This window comes from Etheostoma cragini, chromosome 24, assembly GCF_013103735.1.
Source record: "Etheostoma cragini isolate CJK2018 chromosome 24, CSU_Ecrag_1.0, whole genome shotgun sequence".
NCBI classification, from domain to species: Eukaryota; Metazoa; Chordata; class Actinopteri; order Perciformes; family Percidae; genus Etheostoma; species Etheostoma cragini.
The window spans coordinates 6,542,434-6,563,998 of NC_048430.1; the positions used below are offsets into that span (position 1 = coordinate 6,542,434).

The 21,565-nt window shown below is 43.1% G+C and overlaps 2 protein-coding genes across 2 annotated transcripts in view; one reads left to right on the forward strand and one right to left on the reverse strand.

Annotated features, from left to right (window-relative positions):
* Positions 1–21,565, forward strand: part of raph1b (Ras association (RalGDS/AF-6) and pleckstrin homology domains 1b) — a 37,997-nt gene that overhangs the window by 13,376 nt on the left and 3,056 nt on the right. Inside the window, exons 3-18 of the mRNA XM_034865179.1 lie at positions 8,301–8,420; positions 8,710–8,815; positions 8,917–9,111; positions 9,775–10,202; positions 10,851–10,922; positions 11,496–11,570; positions 15,631–15,708; positions 17,421–17,580; positions 17,800–17,921; positions 18,878–18,943; positions 19,042–19,185; positions 19,920–20,030; positions 20,521–20,619; positions 20,730–20,850; positions 21,156–21,292; positions 21,405–21,562. Of these exons, the coding sequence (XP_034721070.1) occupies positions 8,301–8,420; positions 8,710–8,815; positions 8,917–9,111; positions 9,775–10,202; positions 10,851–10,922; positions 11,496–11,570; positions 15,631–15,708; positions 17,421–17,580; positions 17,800–17,921; positions 18,878–18,943; positions 19,042–19,185; positions 19,920–20,030; positions 20,521–20,619; positions 20,730–20,850; positions 21,156–21,292; positions 21,405–21,562 (2,192 nt within the window). The remainder of the gene's footprint in view (positions 1–8,300; positions 8,421–8,709; positions 8,816–8,916; positions 9,112–9,774; positions 10,203–10,850; positions 10,923–11,495; positions 11,571–15,630; positions 15,709–17,420; positions 17,581–17,799; positions 17,922–18,877; positions 18,944–19,041; positions 19,186–19,919; positions 20,031–20,520; positions 20,620–20,729; positions 20,851–21,155; positions 21,293–21,404; positions 21,563–21,565) is intronic.
* spp2 (secreted phosphoprotein 2) overlaps positions 9,619–21,565 on the reverse strand; it is a 17,061-nt gene continuing 5,114 nt past the window's right edge. The window contains exons 7-8 of the mRNA XM_034864773.1: positions 20,413–20,424; positions 9,619–9,629 (exon numbers count right to left, since the gene is read on the reverse strand). The gene's annotated coding sequence lies outside the window, so the exon portion shown is untranslated. The remainder of the gene's footprint in view (positions 9,630–20,412; positions 20,425–21,565) is intronic.

Below are 21,565 nucleotides of genomic sequence, written 5' to 3' on the forward strand. Positions count from 1 at the left end.
CTTCTTTATGCTTAAGCAGAGCAGTGGAGAACTTTTTTTAAAGAGTGCCCCTTTAAATGTCAGGCTAGTTCTTCTCAGCAGTCAGCCTCTGTTCTCTGCTGCTGGTGCAGGACTGCATCGTGTTTAATGTGTGTGTATGTGTGTGATCCCACTGCAGCAGACCACCTAAACCCTGATCCCCCGTTTGTGTGTGTGTGTATGTATATGTACGTGGATGTGGATGTAACCCAATCTCCCAAGGCCAGGACGACTATTGATTTCACATTTGGATGGCTGCCCTGGAGTAACGCAGGGAGGCTGACACAACCTTGGTGTGTTTGTGTGTAAGAGAGAGGGAGACTGAACTAAGACAAAAACTGAGACTTGCCCACTTGTGTTATTTAGTCTGTGGCCTGCTTTACATAAAGGTCAGCTGTTCTACCCAGCACAAGCCATCTCTTATTTATTTATTTCCCTACCATAACATGAAGTATTGGGAATTTATGGAAATCCCAGCAAACGTCATCTGAATGCGCTGTGGTTATATGAACCGGCAGATGGACACCCTACGGGCAGGGGTAGTGGAAGCATCACGTCAATATGTTGGTTATTACTGATGTTTTGAGGCCAAGCTCACACTAAAGCCTTGTGATAGCAGCATGTCTGTTTGCGGAGCACATCAACGTGGGGATGTGTGTGTTGCCATGGCGATGGCGGCTCGAATAAATGCAGGGCAGCTGAAGTTTGGCTCGCTCTGATATTGGTGAGCTGTTGAGTCCCCACACCTACCGCCCACCAGTGGGGCCATGTATTTTCATGCTCCCTCTCTTCACTCGTCTCAGCTTTGCCTGCTCTCCCCCCCTCGACTCCCTCTCCATCTGTCCACCTCTGACATCCGCCTCATCTTTCTCCCCTCAGCCCCCCATCCCTTTCTCTGCCCCTCCTTCCTAATTGGCTGTATAAGCCAGAGTGTCTCACTGTGTCATGCTGTGCTTGAGTGAGCTCGTGTGTGTTTGTGGATCTAGATGTGTGTGTGTGTTTGTGTGCAAGTTCCTCCTCTACTTGCAAGCTGTCGGTCGGGCTTGACTAATGAAACAGGAGCAATTGTTTTGGCTATCAGGGCCTCCCGTTTATTCACCGCCTAATAGCCGGCACCCTCCCTCCATTATTCAGCTCCAGTACCCATTCAACATTTCCTCCATCACTCCCCCCACTTCCTTGCTGGCCTGTTACACATCATCTCTCTTCCCTCCTCAGTTGTTCCCCTAAATGTTCTCCCTCCTCTTTTATGGGACGTTTGGCGAGTTTTGGCCAATGATAGGTTTTTATTTCTATAAGGCAGAATTGTCTGAACATTAGTGGACATTTACATTAAAGCTACCCTGCTTGGGGAATAGGGGGTGGGCAAAATTGTCTTAAAATAATATCATATCCCTAAGGGTATTTTTTGATACCAATATTCATGACAGTCCTTTAGAATTGTAGAGCTAGACTCACTATGTTCCTCTGGCATTTAGTGAATATACAAGGTGAAATCCATTGGCGAGGAGGTAGAGAAAGCATCCTCAATTGACCAAAATCCAGTGCAGTCACAACACACATATTTACATTCTGTTTCCTTGATTTCAAGTCTAAAGGTTGGTGGATAATTGGTACATCAAAGTGGTAAAGCACAGTACTCCCAGCAGCCATTGATGGTATGTAGAGTTAATATAGGTAGATTTCTTGCCAAAGGGGTGTCTTGTTACATTGAGACATTTCCTATCCATACTGTATGTCCATCTCTCTAATTTTAAACCTACAATCTTCATGTCACAATTTTGCTTCATCTTTAAAGCTGCATCCACCCTACATTTTTCATACATCGAGGACACACACACACACACACACACACACACACACAGTGGTATGTCATTTTTCCCTACAGGTCAGTTGACAAGCCAACCACACCCAGTTTAACTTTGGATAGTAGCCGCCTAACCGCTCCCCTTTCAAAGAGTTCTCTTACTGACGCTGCTAGCTACAGCTTTTAGCCACATTTCCATGGTTTCCATCTCCACTTTTAACTCGCATAAGGTCTGTTTAACACAGTGACGTTGGTTTCTGGTCTCCTTTGCTCTCCTCCTGGTGTATCGTCTGTACATGAAGGAGGGAGTCTAGTCTACCCGAAAAAAAGGCAAGAGTGTGAAGAAAGTGAACAAAATAAACACATTCTGCTCTGCAAACCTGAGCCTGAAACTAACCATTATTACATGCTTGCACATTTAAAATGACATTGTATCAGTTTTATGTCTCATAGGCAGGGAAACCAAAAATGTGCCGCACTGTAAAGTGTGCATTGCATTTAGACGGTTTCACTATGACACAGGACGTCATTAAAGATATCTTGAAACTTTGTGTGCGTGTGCGCTTGAGTTTATAGGCTATGATGACAATCAGACACATGTATGTGTAAGAGGTGATTCATAGTCTGTCCGGCCAGAGGTGGCATACGCACGAGATGATGGGGTGACATGAGAAAGAAAATGGAAAAGGCTCAGGAGTAGAAATGTAGGTGTTTTTTGTATTTGAGAGTGCAGCAGATGTTGAGTTAAGTGTTGGTTATATATCTCTTACATATGGAAACGCATATACCATCAATTTGTTGACCACTCAGTTTTTTAAAGTTATTTTATATAATGTTAAGGGGAAGATTTGAATATATCATATTGGTATAGAAAAGTGGTGGTGTTTAATGGTTTTTAGATTTTTCGGGAACAACTAGGCTTACAATTGCTGGATTTGTTAGTCACCAAGGAAATAAGGTGAACATATGTGTGCTTGTATTCACATATCCTTACACAACAGTTCTGGGACACAGCAGCTTCGCTATAAAAAATATAGTGTGAAGCTAGAGTGGGCCTGGTAGTTTCTTACTCAAAACTGCATAATCACACCACTATTCCTCAAAATCATGCTGCAGTCACTCTCATAGTTTCTCACGCACAAGGTTAGGGTTAGGGGGGTTAAGGTTAGCAGAGTCAATCAGCAGCATTTAGAGTATGGGGGCACACAATGTATCCAGGCTGGCCTGCTGGATGTCTGGAGCTATTTCTAGCCATGGGTATACTACATGTTTTACTTGTTCCCTCTGTTTGAGCTTTGTCTGCATCTTGCTCCCAGAGACTCTTGTCAGTGTGAGTGTTTGTGTCCCACTAAACTCTCAAGACTTCCCATTCTATATTTGCAGCCAAGCACCATGGCACTGTGCTTGTTCCTCGTAAGAGTTCACTGAGTTTCCATAGGTGTCATGCTGTTTTCTAGCCCCATGCATAGTCCTTTCCGGTCCATTCTTTTTTTTCTTAAATTTGCTTTACTTTGGTGGGATTATGTGATGTGTTGATAATATTTTTTTTAGAACAGAGGTGTCAGACATTTGCTTAAAGTTGTTTGCACAAAGATAATTTGAGAGGAAACAGCTGGGAGGACATGGTGGCTTTGGAAGATTGTGTGTAATTCTCAGTTTTCTTTCCGAGGCGGAGATGAGTGCCAAAGGGCTCATGCCTGGTTTCAGTAACCTCCAAAGTCGTCATTGCAACATTACAACACACACACCCAATATTGAGTATTCAGTCCAAAAATAGTCTATTTAGAAGTGCTTGATGGAAACATGTATTCCGCCATCATCACAGCGGGGGCTATTGGCTACAATAGTAGTGTTTGCACAGCTAAGGTCATGTTCCACATCCCAGCCCTCCTATTTCCTGTGTGATTGAAATATGAAAGGATTTTTTATTTGTGACTCCAATGTCTGAAACAATTCATCATTTGAATGTCAACTGGGAACAGAACAGGTGGTGTTGAAACAGGAACTGGAGAGCTTTGGCATTATATAAGTGACCTTTTTCTAGTTTTCTTGTATTTTCAGATTGTATTGATTTAGCAGTTTTCTTTTTTAAAAGTAATTCTCTTTAGTCTAACCAACAGGATTTTATCTCATGTCTGGTACCCCTTGACTGGGCTAAAATGCCGAAGTACACAGGGAGATACTTTAAATAAAAAGACGAAGCCATACTTAAAGGTGCCCTTCCACACAAATCCATTTTACTTGCATTTAATGAAATATGTTAGGTATATGTGTTTGTGTTATGTTGAAACAAATGTGAATGTGAATGTTAAAATGAACTGTTACCTCCTTCGTCAGCTGTAGCCACTGAAAAGAAATTAGCAGAGAAATCAGGCCAATCACAACAGCTGGTCAGTCCGACGTCATGTTGCCTTAGCTCATTACTGTTCATGAGCTCGCCCAGTTGCGCTGGGCAAAGGATGCTAATAGCCAGGCTCTCATTGGCTAGCTGTTAGCCAATCAGAGTCAAGCAGCTTAGCTTGTTGAATATTAATGAGAACTGGCGCAAATTGAGCTGAGTCGTCCTGCAGGCTTTCTATACCACACTAGAATGGCTTAAAAAAAGGAAACCAAGGCATTTATTCCACACAAAAAAAGGTTACAGAGTCCATGCTAGAACTTCAGACATTACACCAAAGTAATGAAATACTTGTGGTAGGGCACCTTTTAATACCCAAAGTACAACTCCTCTAGCTTGTATGCTGAATTGTAAAAAGTTGTGGTTATCCATCCCAGATTGAGCTTAGACTGCTTGTGAACCAAACTGTCCTCTGCTTTTATCATGAAAACTAGATTAAGAAGGAAGCCATAGAGACCTAATCTGATCTATGATGTAATGTTGCACTGTCCCTTTGTCTGTCACACCCAAATACTTGTGTGTCTTTGACTGTTTCAAACCTATAGCCTCACTATTATCCATATTCAGTAGCATCCCATTTGACTAAGAGTTCATTGTCAAGAGTAGGAACTGTGAACTATCCTAGACAACACTGTTCTGCTTTTTGTACAGCAACTTAACATCTCGTCTTCATACCGCTCCCTTTTCCATTCCTCTTGACACTGATATGATCGACTTGGTCTAAAGATAGACACCTCCTCCTCCTCCAGCTCTTCATCCTCCTCAGTACCGGATGCTTTGCTGTGTTTTCTCTGATTTAGTGTGATTCGTTTCATATTCCATTCCTTTTCACTCCTCATCTGCCACTGCAGCATCAGCGGGAAGTGTTAACATGGGACTGCGAGAGGCTGCAGAGAGAGACTCCACTTGGCAGTTTTTGTGTGGCTTTTCCCCTCCTTATTATACAGATATTTATTTTTCCCTTTTATATATTGACAGTGGATAGACAGGAAAGGTGGAGAGAGATGGGGGATGACACGCAGCAAAGGGCAGCAGGTCGGACTCTTAACCCTGCGCCGCTGCAGGACTTGGCCAACATGGGGCGAACGCTCTTATTGGGTGAGCTACAGGCCGCCCTGGGCAGAGCTTTTGACCTTTAACCTTTCCCCTTGGACCTCTAAGCCACCCAGCGGTCACAGACCGATGAGTGCTGGTCATGCTCATACTAGATAGAGGGACTGTGCAGTATCAGGAGGATTAAAAGGCCAAGGCTGTGTTTGGTTTGCGATGAAGCTTGTAGTAGAGCACACACACACACACACACACACACACACACACACACACACACACACACACACACACACACATATCCCTGTTCCTCTCATAGGTCATGCTCTATAAGCATAAAAGCAGGGCCTCAGGTGGTGCTTCACTTAAACCTGCAGAAAAGGCTGCCATGATTCCATTTGAAAAACAACCGCAGAGCCATTTTCAAAGTGTTCTTTGTTTTTGTGTGTGTGCGTCATTTTCGGGATGTTTTTAGTTTTAAACTTCTTGCAGACGCATTGAATATGTACCTACGGCATGTGTGTATTTAAGTATGAAGTGAATACCCGCTGGCTAATTGCTGTTTAATCACAGCTGTTTAAAGTGTCCTGCAGTACGTCTCCTTTCTTGCTGGTGTATTTACATATGAAGCACCTCAGAGAGTATTGGCCAATGTAATGCAAACTCATATGACTCTAGCCTTGTACTCTTCCTGTTTGCATCCAGTTAGCCATGATGTCATGCCTTAACAGGAGGAAACTGGATTCTTTTCATACTGGGGAATCCCCAAATGGATATGTCTGTGACCAAATGGCCCCATATGGAGCCACATTTGAGGGTAGCCACAAGTGATTCTTTGTTGGCACGGTGCCGTGTAATTTAAGCGATGTAAACTGTTGTATACTTAGGGTTATTTTCTGGCAAACCACTGGGTCGTTTCAAAAGACACAGTAACTCACGTCCTCAATAAGTGGCACAGATAAACCGAAGGACAGCTGGAGTTTCCTGCGAAGAAACAGGCCATGAGGGAAATCAGGAATTCTGCACATCCTGGCCATTTCCTGTTCTCTCTCTCCCACACAGTCATAAGTGCATGGATATAATTTTACACACACTCACGCACATTTGGTGGACTTGTTTTTGTTTACATACTCAGGACTCCATCTTTGTCGACAAGATGACAAGTCCATGTTCCTCATGTGTTTGATATGCATGCCAAAACAGGAAACTATCCATCATCAACCCTGTGATGTGTAATACATACACACACACACACACACACACACACACACACACACACACACACACACACACACACACACAGAAGTGGCAGCTCTGGCTTGTAATGCCAGCTTTAGCGACACAAAGGCCTAGATGGGAGATTGGGGGAGTATATTTTGCACAAGTCACTTTAAGGAGCAAAACACATGTGCTGTCTGGAATGTGTCCGCTTCTGACGTGAAACAAGCGCCCCTCAATGTGTGTGCGTGTTTTTCAGCGATGTCGCTACCATATTTCTCTTTGCTTTGCCAAACGCAGCCTGTTTATTCCCTCTCACCTACCTTTTTATAACCGGCATTTATCACCGTCTAACAACAAAGCATGCCTTTCAGATTCCTCTCAAGTACTTTGTGTAACCACAAAGGGTTAGACTCACAAAAACAAATTCATACATAAAGCCACTATTTTGCTGGATCGAAAGAACCCAGGGGTCAACGGAGGGGTTAATCCTGGTTTGGGACAGTCCCAACTAGTGACTGACACCATACATTGTGGTTAACGGGAGGGAATGACACCCCCCTGAAAACATCAGTGGGATTACTCTGAACTATTCCATCATTGGACTGTAGTGGGTGGCACTGGACTGTACCAGGACCCTTTAAGGGGAAGAGTAGTCTGCATTAGTTCATTGACAGTCCAAGCATCCCATGCGTGACTCCTTCTGTGCTTGACTATGCTTTCCTTCCACTTGACAATCTTCCTCAATGTACATGTAGCATTCATGGGTGTTGTTTATTCCCCGTGTTGGGTAATGTCAAATGGTCTAAACAATTTGACATCCCATCTGACCTAGAAATGATATGAAGGGACGTCGGCTCACATTTATTGATGTAACATATACTTACACACTCTAGAATGAACAAGTCTTATCTGCTCTGCTGTGTCTCCTTGATTTTCATGTTTTGATTTAGCGCTTTGTCTGCTGACACATGTCCTTGTATATTCTAAAAAGGGTTGGGTAGTTGACTGTTGTAACTTTTGTTAAGGCCATTTCCTTCTAACTCAATACTAGAAGGCTAGACAAAGAATTATATCTGCAGTGTGTGGTCAGTGTCAGGTTCTTTTACCTCTGTAAAGTATCAATGTTAAGATGCTTTTCAGAGACCATCACCTGTTCTGTTGCATAGCCAGATGAAAGCTGCTGGAAATGTGCTGATAAGCCACACAGCTGCATCTGCAGTTGCACCACTTCTCTTTGTTTCCAGTAGAGGGAGCTCTGTTATCACCTTTTGACAGGACACAGCTGGGCTCTCATAACCAGCTTGCTGCGCCTTCCTTCACTCACACTGGCCCATATCGCCATTAATACAACCTGCTAGTTTTTTAAGTGAGGTTTGATTGATATGTTCTCCCTGGGTGCGCCACTGGTATATTGATTCACTGCAGATTTTATAAATCCTAAAAGCTAACAGCCCAAATAAGGTGATGTTGAATGATGTTCTGCTCCTGAATGGTGTTCCATCAGCATCCTTCTCTCTCTTTTGGACACTTAGCTGGAATAGAGGTGCTGGGTGTGTCAGCGGTGGACAGCACACAAGACACTACAGGGCATTCTACCGACTATATCGCACAGGGTGCCCGCTAGGGGTCCATGAGGGGTTGTCATGGCAACAGGCAGTAAGGTTGGCATGAGCTGAGCTGAGTTTTTTCCTCCTTTTATATCATTCCTGCTATGTGGATGTGATCTGATAGTGTGTGAATTTATGTACATGTGTGGAATCATTTGACAATTTCGCCTCTGTTTCTTTGTGTGTGTGTGTGTCTGTGTAGATGGAGCAGGTGTCAGATGATGAGTTGGACCATGGAGCCGAGGAGGACAGCGACAAGGAGGACCAGGACCTGGACAAGATGTTCGGTGCTTGGCTTGGAGAGCTAGACAAGCTTACACAGGTTAACAGCACACGTTGTGAGAAAGAGAGGGTGGTTGGTTGCATAGATACAGACTCACACAGGTAGAAGAGCAGAGAGAAAGAGCTGTATCCATAGCAACCTTTACACTGCTAATCCTTGACTGTATCCTAGCAACTCCCCTCCCACCATCACTTTGTACAGTGTATTTGTGCAGGCCTGTGTGTGTAACTACACTATCAGGCAGATGTGGTTGCTTAGATCCTGTGCTTTGACGTGTGTGTGTCTGTGCGTGCGCCTCATGCTTTGTGTGTTTGTGTGCCCTCTGTAGAGTCTGGATGATGGCAAGCCTCAGAAACCACTGCAGAAGCCTCCTCTCCGGCAGGAGACGAACATGGCCAACTTCTCCTACCGTTTCTCAATGTATAACATCAACGGTGAGACCTCGCTCATCTCACACGTTGTCCAGATCGATATGATAATATTAAAGATCCTATATAGATTATCACCTCACTGTTTTTATCTTCACTCCCTGCAGAGGCGTTGAACCAGGGCGACACAGTGGACCTGGATGCCCTGATGGCTGACCTGTGCTCCATTGAACAGGAGCTCAATACCATTTCTAAACCAAATTCCACGTCACGCGGCCAGAAAAAAGGCCAGCAGCGAGCGCCGGGGGGGCGCAGTGCCAGCACCAAGCACACAGGCACCAGTGGAGGAGGGAGCAGCGGAGGTAGTCCTGCTGAATAATGTGCATTTATGATAGTGCTTCTTGTAGTATTTTAAAAACAATAAAAATAACTCCAAAGGAGTAATGTTATCTTAAACAAATAAGCCTGTTGTATCTCTTGTACCTCTGCCATACTCTTTAATATTTTAAATAGCGATGGGAAAACGGGAAGATGTCACTCTTCTTCTGCTGCTTCTACATGTTTGTCTTTTTTAAAGCTTAAGAGGAAACAAACACATGCAGATAAACAATAAAAAGGGGGAAAGGGAGACAATTGGCAGCATCCTGTTTGCAACAGGGAAATGTAGTCTTTAGTATACACAAGCAATACCACTGGTTGCTTGTCTTGCTGTGGTCTAGTTTATGTGATACTATTGTATACATATTAATATTTAAAAGTGCTACATGTAGCACCTGAAAGCCAACTGGAATGTGTCATGAAAGCAGTGTAATGTTAACACATGTAGATGTTTATTGCCATTTGCAAAGGTACAGGGCCGTACAAATACTTTGGAATTTTTGTGCATTGCTGTTAGTCAGTTCGACAAAAAAGAAGAAATAAAATTTAAGAATAATTAACATAATTAGATATTATTATATAAATATAATATAATTCCATTTCTTCTTCCGTCTGAGCTGTGTTTAAACTTTGAACTCCACCAACAGGAAGCACCAGTAGCAGTACCCGGGCATCGCCGGCCAACACAGTACGAGGCGGCAGCGTCAACACCCGCCCCACGGCCTCCAACATCTCCCTGGATGACATCACCTCTCAGCTGGAGAAGGCCTCTCTCAGCATGGATGAAGCGGCACGTCAGACCTCTTCCTCTTCTTCCTCGTCCTCGTCGTCTTTCTCCTCCACCACGCTGCGGCGACCCTTGTCGGGGTCGTCAGGCGGCGGGCAGCACAGGAGGACGGGCTCAGTGGGCACGGTCAGCGAGCGGGAGGCTCCCTCCCAGCGGTCCAGTGTAAACTCCGCGTGTGCCTCAGCATCCAGCATGGACTCCCTGGACATCGATAAAGTGATGACGGGTGGCGAGGTGGAGGGCCAGAGCAACCCGAGCACACAAGGACAAAACCAGACCAGCACAGAGGTATGGCTGACACGGAAATACACACAGAAAAACACATACCAATGACATCCAAGAGGTAGACATAGTATTATTAGCTAATGAGAGTGTGTGAGCCACAGCGTGAAACACTGTGTGTACACATTTCCCCATGTTATAGTAAGATAAGCTCTGCATGTTTAACCACCCAGCATGACGTTTGGAAGCAACTGCATGAAGTTTATTAAGACTCAATCCACAATACGGCCCGTGTGTTGTGCATTGGATGGTGTGTGCTCATGAATACATTGTAATCTCTTATAAGGCTCCCTTGTGTGGATTTCAATGTTCCCATCTACCATTTCTCAATTCTTTTGCTCACTCACCAAGCATCTTGGCTGTCTAACAAAAGCCAACTACCTCCTAAACTTTTAGGAGTTTAGCATGTTTCAGAAACTGCCGAAGCTAACATACTAAAACAGATATGTACGTTTAGGTGTTGTTTAGGAGAGGGCAAAAGCTAGAGGAAGGAGGAGAGGAAAACCAGTGCGATAGTAATTCATGTAGAAGAAAAAGTAATAACATGCATGTTAGCTGTCCCCCTGCATGTCATATTATCTGTGTTTGCATCCTGTTCTATGTCTTGTGGTCCCTATCCACACACACCTTGCCTGCACTTCCTGATTTTCCCAGCATGTCACACTTCGGCGGGCCAGACGGCAGCTTGACTTCACCTCACGAGAGGGTGAAGTGGATCAGGCCACTGTAAGTGTCTTGTGTGTGTTTGCGTGTGTGCTTGCATGCATTTGCCATTTACCCATCTAAGGCTGCAGGTTAGAGAGTGATCAAAATTTTTGTTTCCAAAAACAGTTACAATTTTAGTTACATTTTAATTGGCTAAATAATATTCACTGTAGTGTTCAGCCAGTGGTTTCTGTGTAATGCATGCACATGTTACCAACAGTATAAAAATATATATGGTGTGAAAGAGAGATTGTGTGGATGCTTATGAAAGTAGCTTTAGACTATAGGTTTTGTAGCTAACCAGAATGCACCGTACACTGTGTGTTCACACACTCCAGTTCATGGCAGTCATGTTTGCTGTGTACATCATCTACAGTACTTCTCACAATCTATTGCTTCTTTGCCCACAGCTGCAGCTAATGACAACCACAACTGCTGTGCGCTCCATTTATGGAAACCTCTCGCTTTCACCCTTCTTTATATAAAAGATCAAAACACCTGCGATTAATAAGCCTCCCGAGAATCATCTGGCGCTGACTTTTCTATATTTTGTCTGTTTCCTCCGCTCTCCTTGTTCTCCTCTCTTCACCCAAGCACTCCTATCTGGACCGAGAAACCTCGCTCATTCTGAAAAGCATAGCAGGAAAGCCTTCTCACCTCCTGACCAAGGTGACTTCCTCATACACTCGCTTCGGGGGTTTCTCTCTCTCTCTCTCTCTCTCTCTCTCTCTCTCTCTCTCTCTCTCTCTCCCTGGATCTATCTATCTACGTATCTATATCTCTCTCTCTCTCTTGTGTGTGTGTGTGCACTGCTCCTCTCTTCTGCTTTGCATGTCTTGGAAAAAGCCATGCCCAGAAAACAGCTGCTGGATATCAGACCAACTCATTTATTTTAATAAAAGGTTTTAGTAAAAATAGTACTCCTGGAATTTAGGAATACACAAATCAAGAGCAATACATTTGACAAATTGAAAGAAATTGGGCAGGCCAAAAAATACATTTTCCGTATCACAAGGAATGACATTTTAATGTCTAACAGGATAAGGGTATCTGTTTATCTGTGTAAAATGGATTGTTTTCCTTACGTCATATTTAACATTTACCCAGCACATACTGTACTATGGTGATAGATCAAATACACTTGACTGTTTTGTCCCACTTGCTACCACATTTATCTGTCACTGGCTTCTGCTATTTTGTCTATGGGTCTCTATTTCCTTTCTTCCTCCATGTAGCTGGCTTTTGATTTGCACTGTTTATGAAATGTTATTGGAGTTGCAACGATGCATTTGATTAGTCAGTCAACAGACAAGACCCCTGTAACAATTTTGATAATCGATTGATCATTTCGGTCATTTATCTGTTGTAAACTCTGACTGTTTGTGAGGCTCCAGCTTGTCCAATGTGAAGATAGGCTGCTTTTCTCTGTTTTTGAATCAGATGAGGAATATCTTTGGGTTCTGGTGTGGTTGGTGGTCAGACAAAACAAGACAAAAAGGTTATTTGTTTACTTTGCAAACAGAGGTTTTATCGAAAAAATGTACTTAAGGTCTGCTTAAAAGCGTTTTCTTTCAATTTTAATCACATCTAAAACTCTTTCTCCACGGATGAAGTTTGCTCAGTCTGAGGACCTTGAGTTAGAACTTTCTGACATGATTTAGACTAAAACAATCTTTCAAATAATAGCAAGTTGCGGCCTTATATTTCATCTCGTTTATGTGTATGAATTTGTGTTGACTTGGGAACACTCTGGGCTCCAAGGTTAATATACAGTATAACAACTAACGTCTGTTTATTCATTACATGTCGATCCTGTTGAGTTTGCAGCTCTCCCAACTTACTGTAAACCTCTTGGCAGCAGTCTGTATTCACAGCAGATGTATTGGCTGCAGCTCTGGCTCCCGTGGAAGGGTTATGCCGATCAGATGTGTGCAGATTTATGGTACAAAGTTGGCCACTGCTGGTTGTGATTTATCCGACCATTGCTAAACGACACAGCCAAGAGCAAAGCAGGGGATTTTATCAGGGATGCAGTTTCTTAAATCCTATTGCGATTTAATATATCAAGAGCGTTTTGGGGTGACAGTAGTTCAGTCAGTAGAGAGTTGGGTATGGAACCTGAGAGTTGCTGGTTCAAGTCCTCATACAAACCAAAGCATGGTGGTGGACTGGTAGCTGGAGAGGTGCACCTCCATGGGCAGCCCCCTCACTCAGACATCTCTCCATTACGGCATATATAAATACTGAGCAATGTAATTTCCCTTGCGGGATTATTAAAGTATAAATTATTATTATTTACTGAATATGAGACAAGGATTTTAGAAGTCTCTTCAAAAAGCTTCAAAAAAAGACAGGCTTGTATAATTCATATAAGAGTTAACGGAAAGATGTCCATTAGCAGTCATTGGCATTGAATTGTAGATTTCTTTCCAAAACCAGTTGTTATCTCCATTTATTTTAACATAATGGATGCCAACAGTGAAGCTGGCTGACGCTCCAGTAATATCCACACAATTCATCTGCCCTCAAATTTTTACAGCCAAACTCTTGGAGGGGCAGTTACTTTATCTCTTACCATTACAAAACAATGGAATTAATTCAGTGTTTCAAGACTGTAGGTCTGTGGCATATCGGCTCTGTTTGTGCGGAAAGCGTTTGAAAGGTTTTTTAAAAAGTGGGGAAAGGATGGATTGCCTGTGGCGTACAGACTGTGAGGGAGTTTATATGTTAGTGTTACACTTTTCACCAGAGAATGGGAGAGAGGGAGCCTCGATCCCCCGGACTCACACATTTTCTCCCTCGCAAATCAGAATACAGAATGAGCGTGGTATGTTTGGGAACAAGCGCAGAGAGAACGAGAGAGTGGAGAGACATCAAAGGAAGAGCTTGCCAAGACTCCTCTTTTTTTTTTCAGGCTAGGCAGAAGAGCCTTATACAATTTGGCTCTGGTGTGGCTGAGTGTGAAAGTGGAAGGGAAAACGCCTGTGGAATAAGAATCAGATTAATGTCTAATAAAAAGTAGGGTGTAGGAGTCATGTAGAGAAGGAATAATAGAGGGGAGAGGGAGGGTTACGCTGACAATTATGGGGCTAAACCTTTAGTGTGACTCAGATTGACTCTGGACTGTAGTCTGCACATTCCTCGTGGTGACCTCTCCTCTCTCTCTATTTCTCTTACTCACACTCACACTTGGCTGACTAAAAGCCTGGCACTATGTGTCGGCCAAAAATGGTGTTGGCTTTATTGCATGAATGTGAATGGGCCCTGGAGCTAGTCATGTGAAAAAGGTATTCTGGGTCAAGAAGGAGGGTACTTGAGATAAGAGGCTTGGGAAGAGGTTGTCCCACCCCACCCATTCTCTTTAAACACACATGCATGTGTACACACAGAAGACTTCAAATATTCAGGACCTGGGCTTCTCATTCCCCTGAATTCCACTCTTCATCGTTGTTACTGTTGTTTAGCTGCGGGGGCCAGCGTCAGTCACGGTTCCCCCGCCTGTCCGGGGAAAGAAAGTCTTTCAATCGGGGCTCGCTGGTTGGCTGAGAGACCTTACTCTACTATTTTTGTGGGGATTATGCTCCACTGATTGGGCACGCTCCCAAACCCCTGCATCTGTTAGAGAAAGGGAGAGAGAGAGAGAGAGAGAGATGGGGGAAGAGAAGGATTGAGAGTGGGTGTGCGAGAGAGGGGTGGGAAGCAGCAAGAGAGAGTTGGAGGGTAGAAGGGGGAGGGGCATCGTCCTCCCTACTGTCTCATTTGGGCTTTTAGTCAAGTTAGGCTCATCTCGGCGCACGTCTGCATGTCCGTGAACCTGCGCTGTCACAAAGTCTCTGCTCAGCACAGCCTCTGCTATCTGCTGTGGTCTTTTGAGTGATGGAAGATGTGGACGCACCGCTGAATTTCCCCCACTGAGGTTCATTGTGGAATAACTTTTTATATGTCAGTAGCTGACTAGGAAAGGCGGCCAGTGGACTGGAATTATTAATTTTGTTTGGTTTCTTAAGATGTAAAGACAGTCTAAAAAGAAAGCGGTGTTTGTTATAGTTTATGCATTAATTATTTATGAAATTATTTTTCATTTTGAGACCTGAATATGATCTTTGCTGGAGATCTTTGTGTCTTCTGAGTGGATGGCACTGAGGCTTCCTGGACTGATCCTACACTTATCCGCAGCCTCACGTCTACCATTGTTTCCCTTCTGCTGTATAGCAACATCAAAGGAAACCGCTGCATATGAATCCAATATGGAACCATAGACAGCAAATGGAGCGCCATATTTGAGGGGATCACTGGACCAATGTCACAGTAGCAGCGATTCAGCAATCATGGTTGTTTAGTTGTGTTTGATCGTATAAGTGATAAAAAACACACCCGCTCGCACACTTGGAAGCATACACAACCTGCGGAATGGAGGTGATGGCATCTTGCTGGAGGGGGCAGGTAAGCAAGCAAACCCAAAGCATGGAAAAACTGGATTTCATTTTGCACATGACACCATGCGCCATCATGCCAGAGGCTTGTGGATTTAAATGGTTTAGAAGGCTGCTTACTATTTGATGAAGTTGTGTGTGCATGCTGTCTTTTTCCTACCAGAGGAATAGTGAAAGACATGAGTGAAGAGGATGAGGCAAGGCTAGGAAATTTAGAAACCAGTTTTGGTTTTCAATGTGTGGCTTTGTCATGTGAATGATAACCGTATTATCCATGCTCCTGCATCTCCATCTAGGAGGAGCAAGCTGCCAAATTGAAGGCAGAGAAGATCCGAGTCGCCCTGGAAAAAATCAAGGAGGCGCAGGTCAAAAAGGTAGGGCCACCTCTCACTTACTGACTCAGTTTCATTTTAAAAGATCAGCCTGAATCGTATAATAATTGCTGTCTCATTAAATGTACTCCACGCTGCATTTTCGCTGTAAACTTCATTCACAGTGAGGCGGTGAAGCGCGGAGAAAATAGGTCATTGCAGTGTTTTATTATGTGTGTGTATCTGCCGGGGAGGGAGAAGACATCAGAAAGAGGCTTCAGAAAAAGAGCGCTGCAAGACAATGCAGACACATTCTACACAAAACATCTTATTCACCGCATCCAACTGAACAAGTGCTGGTTTTCGATGAACAGGGTCGCCCTGAAAGCCATGGCATGTGCATGTCTCTATTGGGAAGTCCGTCTGGGACTCCATGGGCAGGCCATTTTTTTAACCAGTGTTTTTGCCAGTGAATGAACTGTCTCTTTGAATGAAAGAGACAGTTCCACACACAACAGAATGGTGTCCTTTTACAAGCACTGAATAGTTGAGACCCAACTGTGTTTCAATTAACAGGGCTAGACTTCACTCTGCCAAGTGAATACAATGTGTCAAGACAAAGAGTGCTGGTACAGCCGTCACTTAAAAAAGCGTAGGAGAATGCTGTAATGTGCAAAATTACCAGTCGTGCAGTTGTCAGCAGTCTACATAACCAGCCACCCGTCACAATTTACTATATTTTTGATTCATGTCAATATCTTGTTGAAGCAGTGGGATTTTCTGGGTTTGATTTTAACATTTTTTCTTCTCCCAGACTAGGGGTTCATTCTGTAAGAAATGTAGGTCAGACTCCCCATATCTTCGTCTTACAGCTCTCCCATCATTCTCATTGGTCCAAGCTTTTTGCCAATCAACTGTACCCACACACTGATTGGATATCGGGGACCTGGTGGGAGAGGGCAAATAGGAGGTCTAGGAATTGAGGGCTTTATTTGGTTTTACACCAGGACAAGTGTTATGTAGGCTGGATTTGGCACGTGTTTGTCTTGTTCAGATTAGTTTAAGCTTGCTTGTTATGGAGGACTTCTGGTCGCCGCTGGATGCAAAACTTTGGCCAGATTATTGGATTTTAGTCTCTAGTGGTTGGAAATGCAACATTGTGACTGTAGCGGACGTATAAATAGTTTAGTTTAGAGTTTCTTAACAAGCCTTAAATCCCCAACCAGATACAGTGCCACTGTGCCTTGAAATAGGTTCACATAAAATGAATTTACTGCAAATTGCCTTTAGGTATTACATGAACTTTGGAGGTTATTGTTCCTTTGGCCAAGCTTCCTGCTAAGTGACACGAGACAAGTATCGCCCATGTATCCCCGGAGATTCTGGTATATCATTATTCATTGGTCATATTCAAAAATTGCAAAAAAAATAACAAGTCTGAACTTTTCTTTTCTGAATATGGTGGCCAATAGAGAAAATAGAACAAAAGATTACTTTAATGTGTATCAATATATGGTTGGAAGCCTGAAATAGTCTACATCTGTCATAAAGAAGGATTGATTTTACATTTGAAATTAAAATAATCACCAATCCATATAATTAAAAGCACTAATTTAAAGCCAATTTAAAAAGATGATGCCATTAGCTGAAATGATTTATTCTGAGTGCATACATAAGGATTATATTGGTGTCTCTCTAGCCCTCCCTTTTAGCATTATGTTGCACATCAGGTTTATTTTTCAAAAAGCACTCTTCTTTCTCCTCCTCTTCCTCAGCTGGTGATCAGGGTCCACATGTCAGACGAGAGCTCCAAGACCATGATGGTGGATGAGCGGCAGACAGTGAGGCAGGTGCTGGACAGCCTGCTGGATAAGTCCCACTGCGGCTACAGCCCGGACTGGTCTCTAGTGGAAACCATCAATGAGCTACAGATGGGTAAGGGAGGAGCTAAATAATAAACATTGTTTATGTTGGCATACGGATTATAATTATCTGTAAACTAAAAATAGTCACTGCTTGTGACCTCGGTCTAATTGTCAGGCTAACAATTAAAAGCTTCTGCCCCACCCAAAAGACAAGTGAGGACAGTAAGGGCAGCAAAAAAACTATCTTCATTACTCCCGCTTCTCTCTCTTTCTCTCCTCCCTCTCTCAGAGCGTATTTTTGAGGACCATGAGAACTTGGTGGAGAATCTATTAAACTGGACCCGGGACAGCCACAACAAGCTTATGTTCATCGAACGCATCGAGAAATATGCGCTTTTTAAGAACCCTCAGGTGACTGGCCCATTGCACATACACAAGAAAGAGGAGAGATCATCTTCTCAATGCCCTCCCTGCATTCTGTGTATAAATGCTGGCAGCATACATATCATAAGTTTAGGAACGCACAATAAAGTTGACTAAAAAGGGCAATAAAAAAAATCATCTTTTGTAAACCTGCGTCAATAAAAAAAAAAAGAGGTAAAATCCAACCTTTACAGACACCTATTTCTTTGTGAATGAATAATGTATTGTAAATCAATTTAAATTTCCATAGAGGCAGGCAAATTTTTATTCTTAAAGGCCAGTTATTTCATGGATCAGGAGACTATGCATCCTGATAAAGTTCCCTTGGCTTTTAGAATTAAAATACCCCCCCCCCCCCCCCCCCCCCCCCCCCCCCCCCCCATCATCACATACCCTTCACCATACATAGAGATTGGCATGGCATGGGGGCTATTTTAATTCCAAAGGCCAAGGGAATTTTATCAGGATGCGTAGTATCCTGATCCATGAAATAACTGGCCTTTAATAATTAAAATCTGCCTGCCTTTATGGGAATTTAACATAGGGGGGTGTATACTTGTGCCCCCTGTATTTTAAGGAAAAAAATGTATTTATTTACGATACATTATTCATTTACAAAGAAATTGTTGTTCTTAAAGGTTGGATTTTACTTCATTTTTTAATTAAGGCATTTAGATTTTTTCATTCCTCTTTTTAGTCAACTTAAGCATGGGTGTGTAAACATATGAGCGCCACTGTTTGCTATACACACAAACACATTGTTTATGTATGCTCAGTGCCTGCAAGAGAGGGAACAAGGTAGTGTGTACGCGTAGGAGAGTTGGAAGTAGGTCAAAGCTCTAAAGCGAGTAAAGGTGAATAATTTATTTAAAATAAGACGAGGTGAGCCGTCAACTTTACATTTCCCCCTGCCTTCTCTCACTGTTCCTTTCAATCATCTCCAGAACTATTTGCTGGGGCGGAAGGAGACATCCGAAATGGCTGACAGGAACAAAGAGGCTTTATTAGAGGTAAGATTAATGTACAATCGCAAACTTTACTACTTTTCCTACACCAGGAGGATCATTCACAGGATGAACTTTTAAATCAATTTCTGCGCGTCCATCAGGAGTGTTTCTGTGGCGGCTCAGTGTCAGTGCCGGAGATCGAGGGCATCCTGTGGCTGAAGGAGGACGGGAAGAAGTCGTGGAAGAAACGCTACTTTCTCCTCAGAGCTTCAGGGATCTACTACGTCCCCAAAGGCAAAGCCAAGGTCAGTGAGACTTGGGACGGGCGTACTTTGGGCACACAGTCGCGCTGCTCAGACAGAATGAAGATGGAGAACAGAAATGTGGGTCTGGGTTATGAGAACCAGATTCACATATTCTGCTCTGTGGTATTTCCTCTTGCTGTAGCGCCAGATCACTTTGAACACAACAGAAAAAAATTCCTCTATTTTTAGAACTATCATCCTCCGCAGTCATTTTCAGTAACATTAGCATTCAGTAGCTGCACTAATAGAGACCAGACTACTTGGCGTATTTTTGCCCAATTTAAATCCTATAACCTTGTGTTGCTGTAAAGTAGGTTGAGTTCTACAAGACATCATAGTGCTAGCTCAGACATTAAATAGAACACCTTAAATTAAATGTGTGTGTTTAATTACCCTTAAAACATGTACATTTTTAATACAGTGGGACTTGGATTGTCTTAGCATGATTGTTTAAAGCAACTTCTTCAAACACGAAAACAGCATATGCCTCAGAAATACGTTTAGACTTATAATATGTAATCAAGACCTTTGCTTGACGTGTTTCTATACATCTAGACACATTGTCACAAGACGTCAGATGTACCTATAGGGAAGTTTTTATGCCCAAAGTTATGCTGGCATCAAGGACAGCATCTCCACCCTGCACAGAGCAGGAGCTTCACCCAGCCTCAGTCCCTTTTTTCAGTCAAGTCAACCATACGTCAATAAATCCTCCTCTGCCTCCCTCTGTGCAGGCATCCAGAGATCTCGTGTGCTTTCTGCAGTTGGACCATGTTAACGTGTACTACGGCCAGGACTACCGCAGCAAATACAAGGCTCCCACTGACTACTGTCTGGCCCTGAAGGTGAAGCCCTATGTCAATATCTCCCATCTGAGTGGAGAAATGTTGTCAATGTCACGCAAATGTATTCCAGGCAACAGATATGTAGCATGTTAATAAGGACACTGACAGTGTGAATTTCTCCTCCCATGTGTGGTTGTAAACTAGCAGTGTAAACATGTTAAATAATTTTGATGGTTGCTTTTATTAGAGCTTCTCTCTTACAGTGTCAGACTGCATCTTTAATATATTAGCCTTCCATTAGAAAAGACCTGTCTTTTAAAAGCTCTGCAAATTGCTTCCAAACAAGTCCATTACGATGGTTTCATTTGATTTGATGATCATTATTAAGTGGATAGGAAGTGTTATTTACTGTATAATATGTTAAAATTTGTCTCGTAAATAGCCAGAATAAGCTTCAATGCCAAAATACTTACAGCCCATAATATGATGATGATGTATGTATGTATGTATATGATGTATAAGTGATTCATGATGAGGAAACGTTTTGCAGCATCCACAAATCCAGAAGAAGTCACAGTACATCAAGTATCTGTGCTGTGATGATGTCAGGACCCTGCACCAATGGGTGAATGGAATTCGCATCGCCAAGGTGAGTTTCTGATCCGCTTTTTTTGGTCTGCAAAAAGGACAAGAAATAGTTCTCTAACACTCCTAAGAGAAATGGTAATTAATGAAATCTCATTGTGTGTTTTTGTGTAGTATGGCAAGCAACTATACGTGAACTACCAGGAAGCCATGAAGAGGACAGAGGCGGCCTACGATTGGTCCTCTCTCTCTACCTCCAGCATCCGATCAGGTTCTAGCTCTGCCAGCATACCTGGTTAGTTTAATTCATCAGTATAGTCAATTTCAAATAGAACAACACTTTCATGATCATTGACATTTTAAATGAATGCCAGCAATTTGAAATTCCACTAAGTCAGCTTTAAGGCATTACAAATATGCAATCAAAATTGTGGTAGCAGAGGCAGATATATCCTGATTTGTATTTCGTATTATGGTTTAAGCGCCACAAACCCTAGATTCTACATTTCCCACAATGCAACTCAGTTTTTTTGTACCTTGGTAAATGCCCCAAAAAGAAGTATAGAATATGCTCTTACTGTCATTTGTGTGTGCTTCCAGAGTCCCAGTCCAACCACTCAGGTCATTCAGACAGTGGAGTGGACACGGGCTCGTCTCATGGCCGGTCCCAGAGTGTGGTGAGCTCCATCTTTTCTGAGGCCTGGAAGAGAGGTACCCAGATAGAGGAAAGCTCCAAGGTATAGTTTTATTTCAGAGACAGCAGGAATTAAAAAAATATATATTTTAATTGCATATCTGTTACACAATATGTCATTCATTTCACTGAGCTAACACACAGTCTCTTTTTAGCATATGAGAATGGAGGCATCCAGAGGGGCCACCCTGCCGCATGCTTCCCACAGTCAGCGGCATCATAGCCAGCATTCAGTTGATCATCCAGCCCTGACGCCCCCTCCCCAACCCCAGGTGCAGCCGCAGCCTCAGCCCCACCAACACCACACACATGAGCA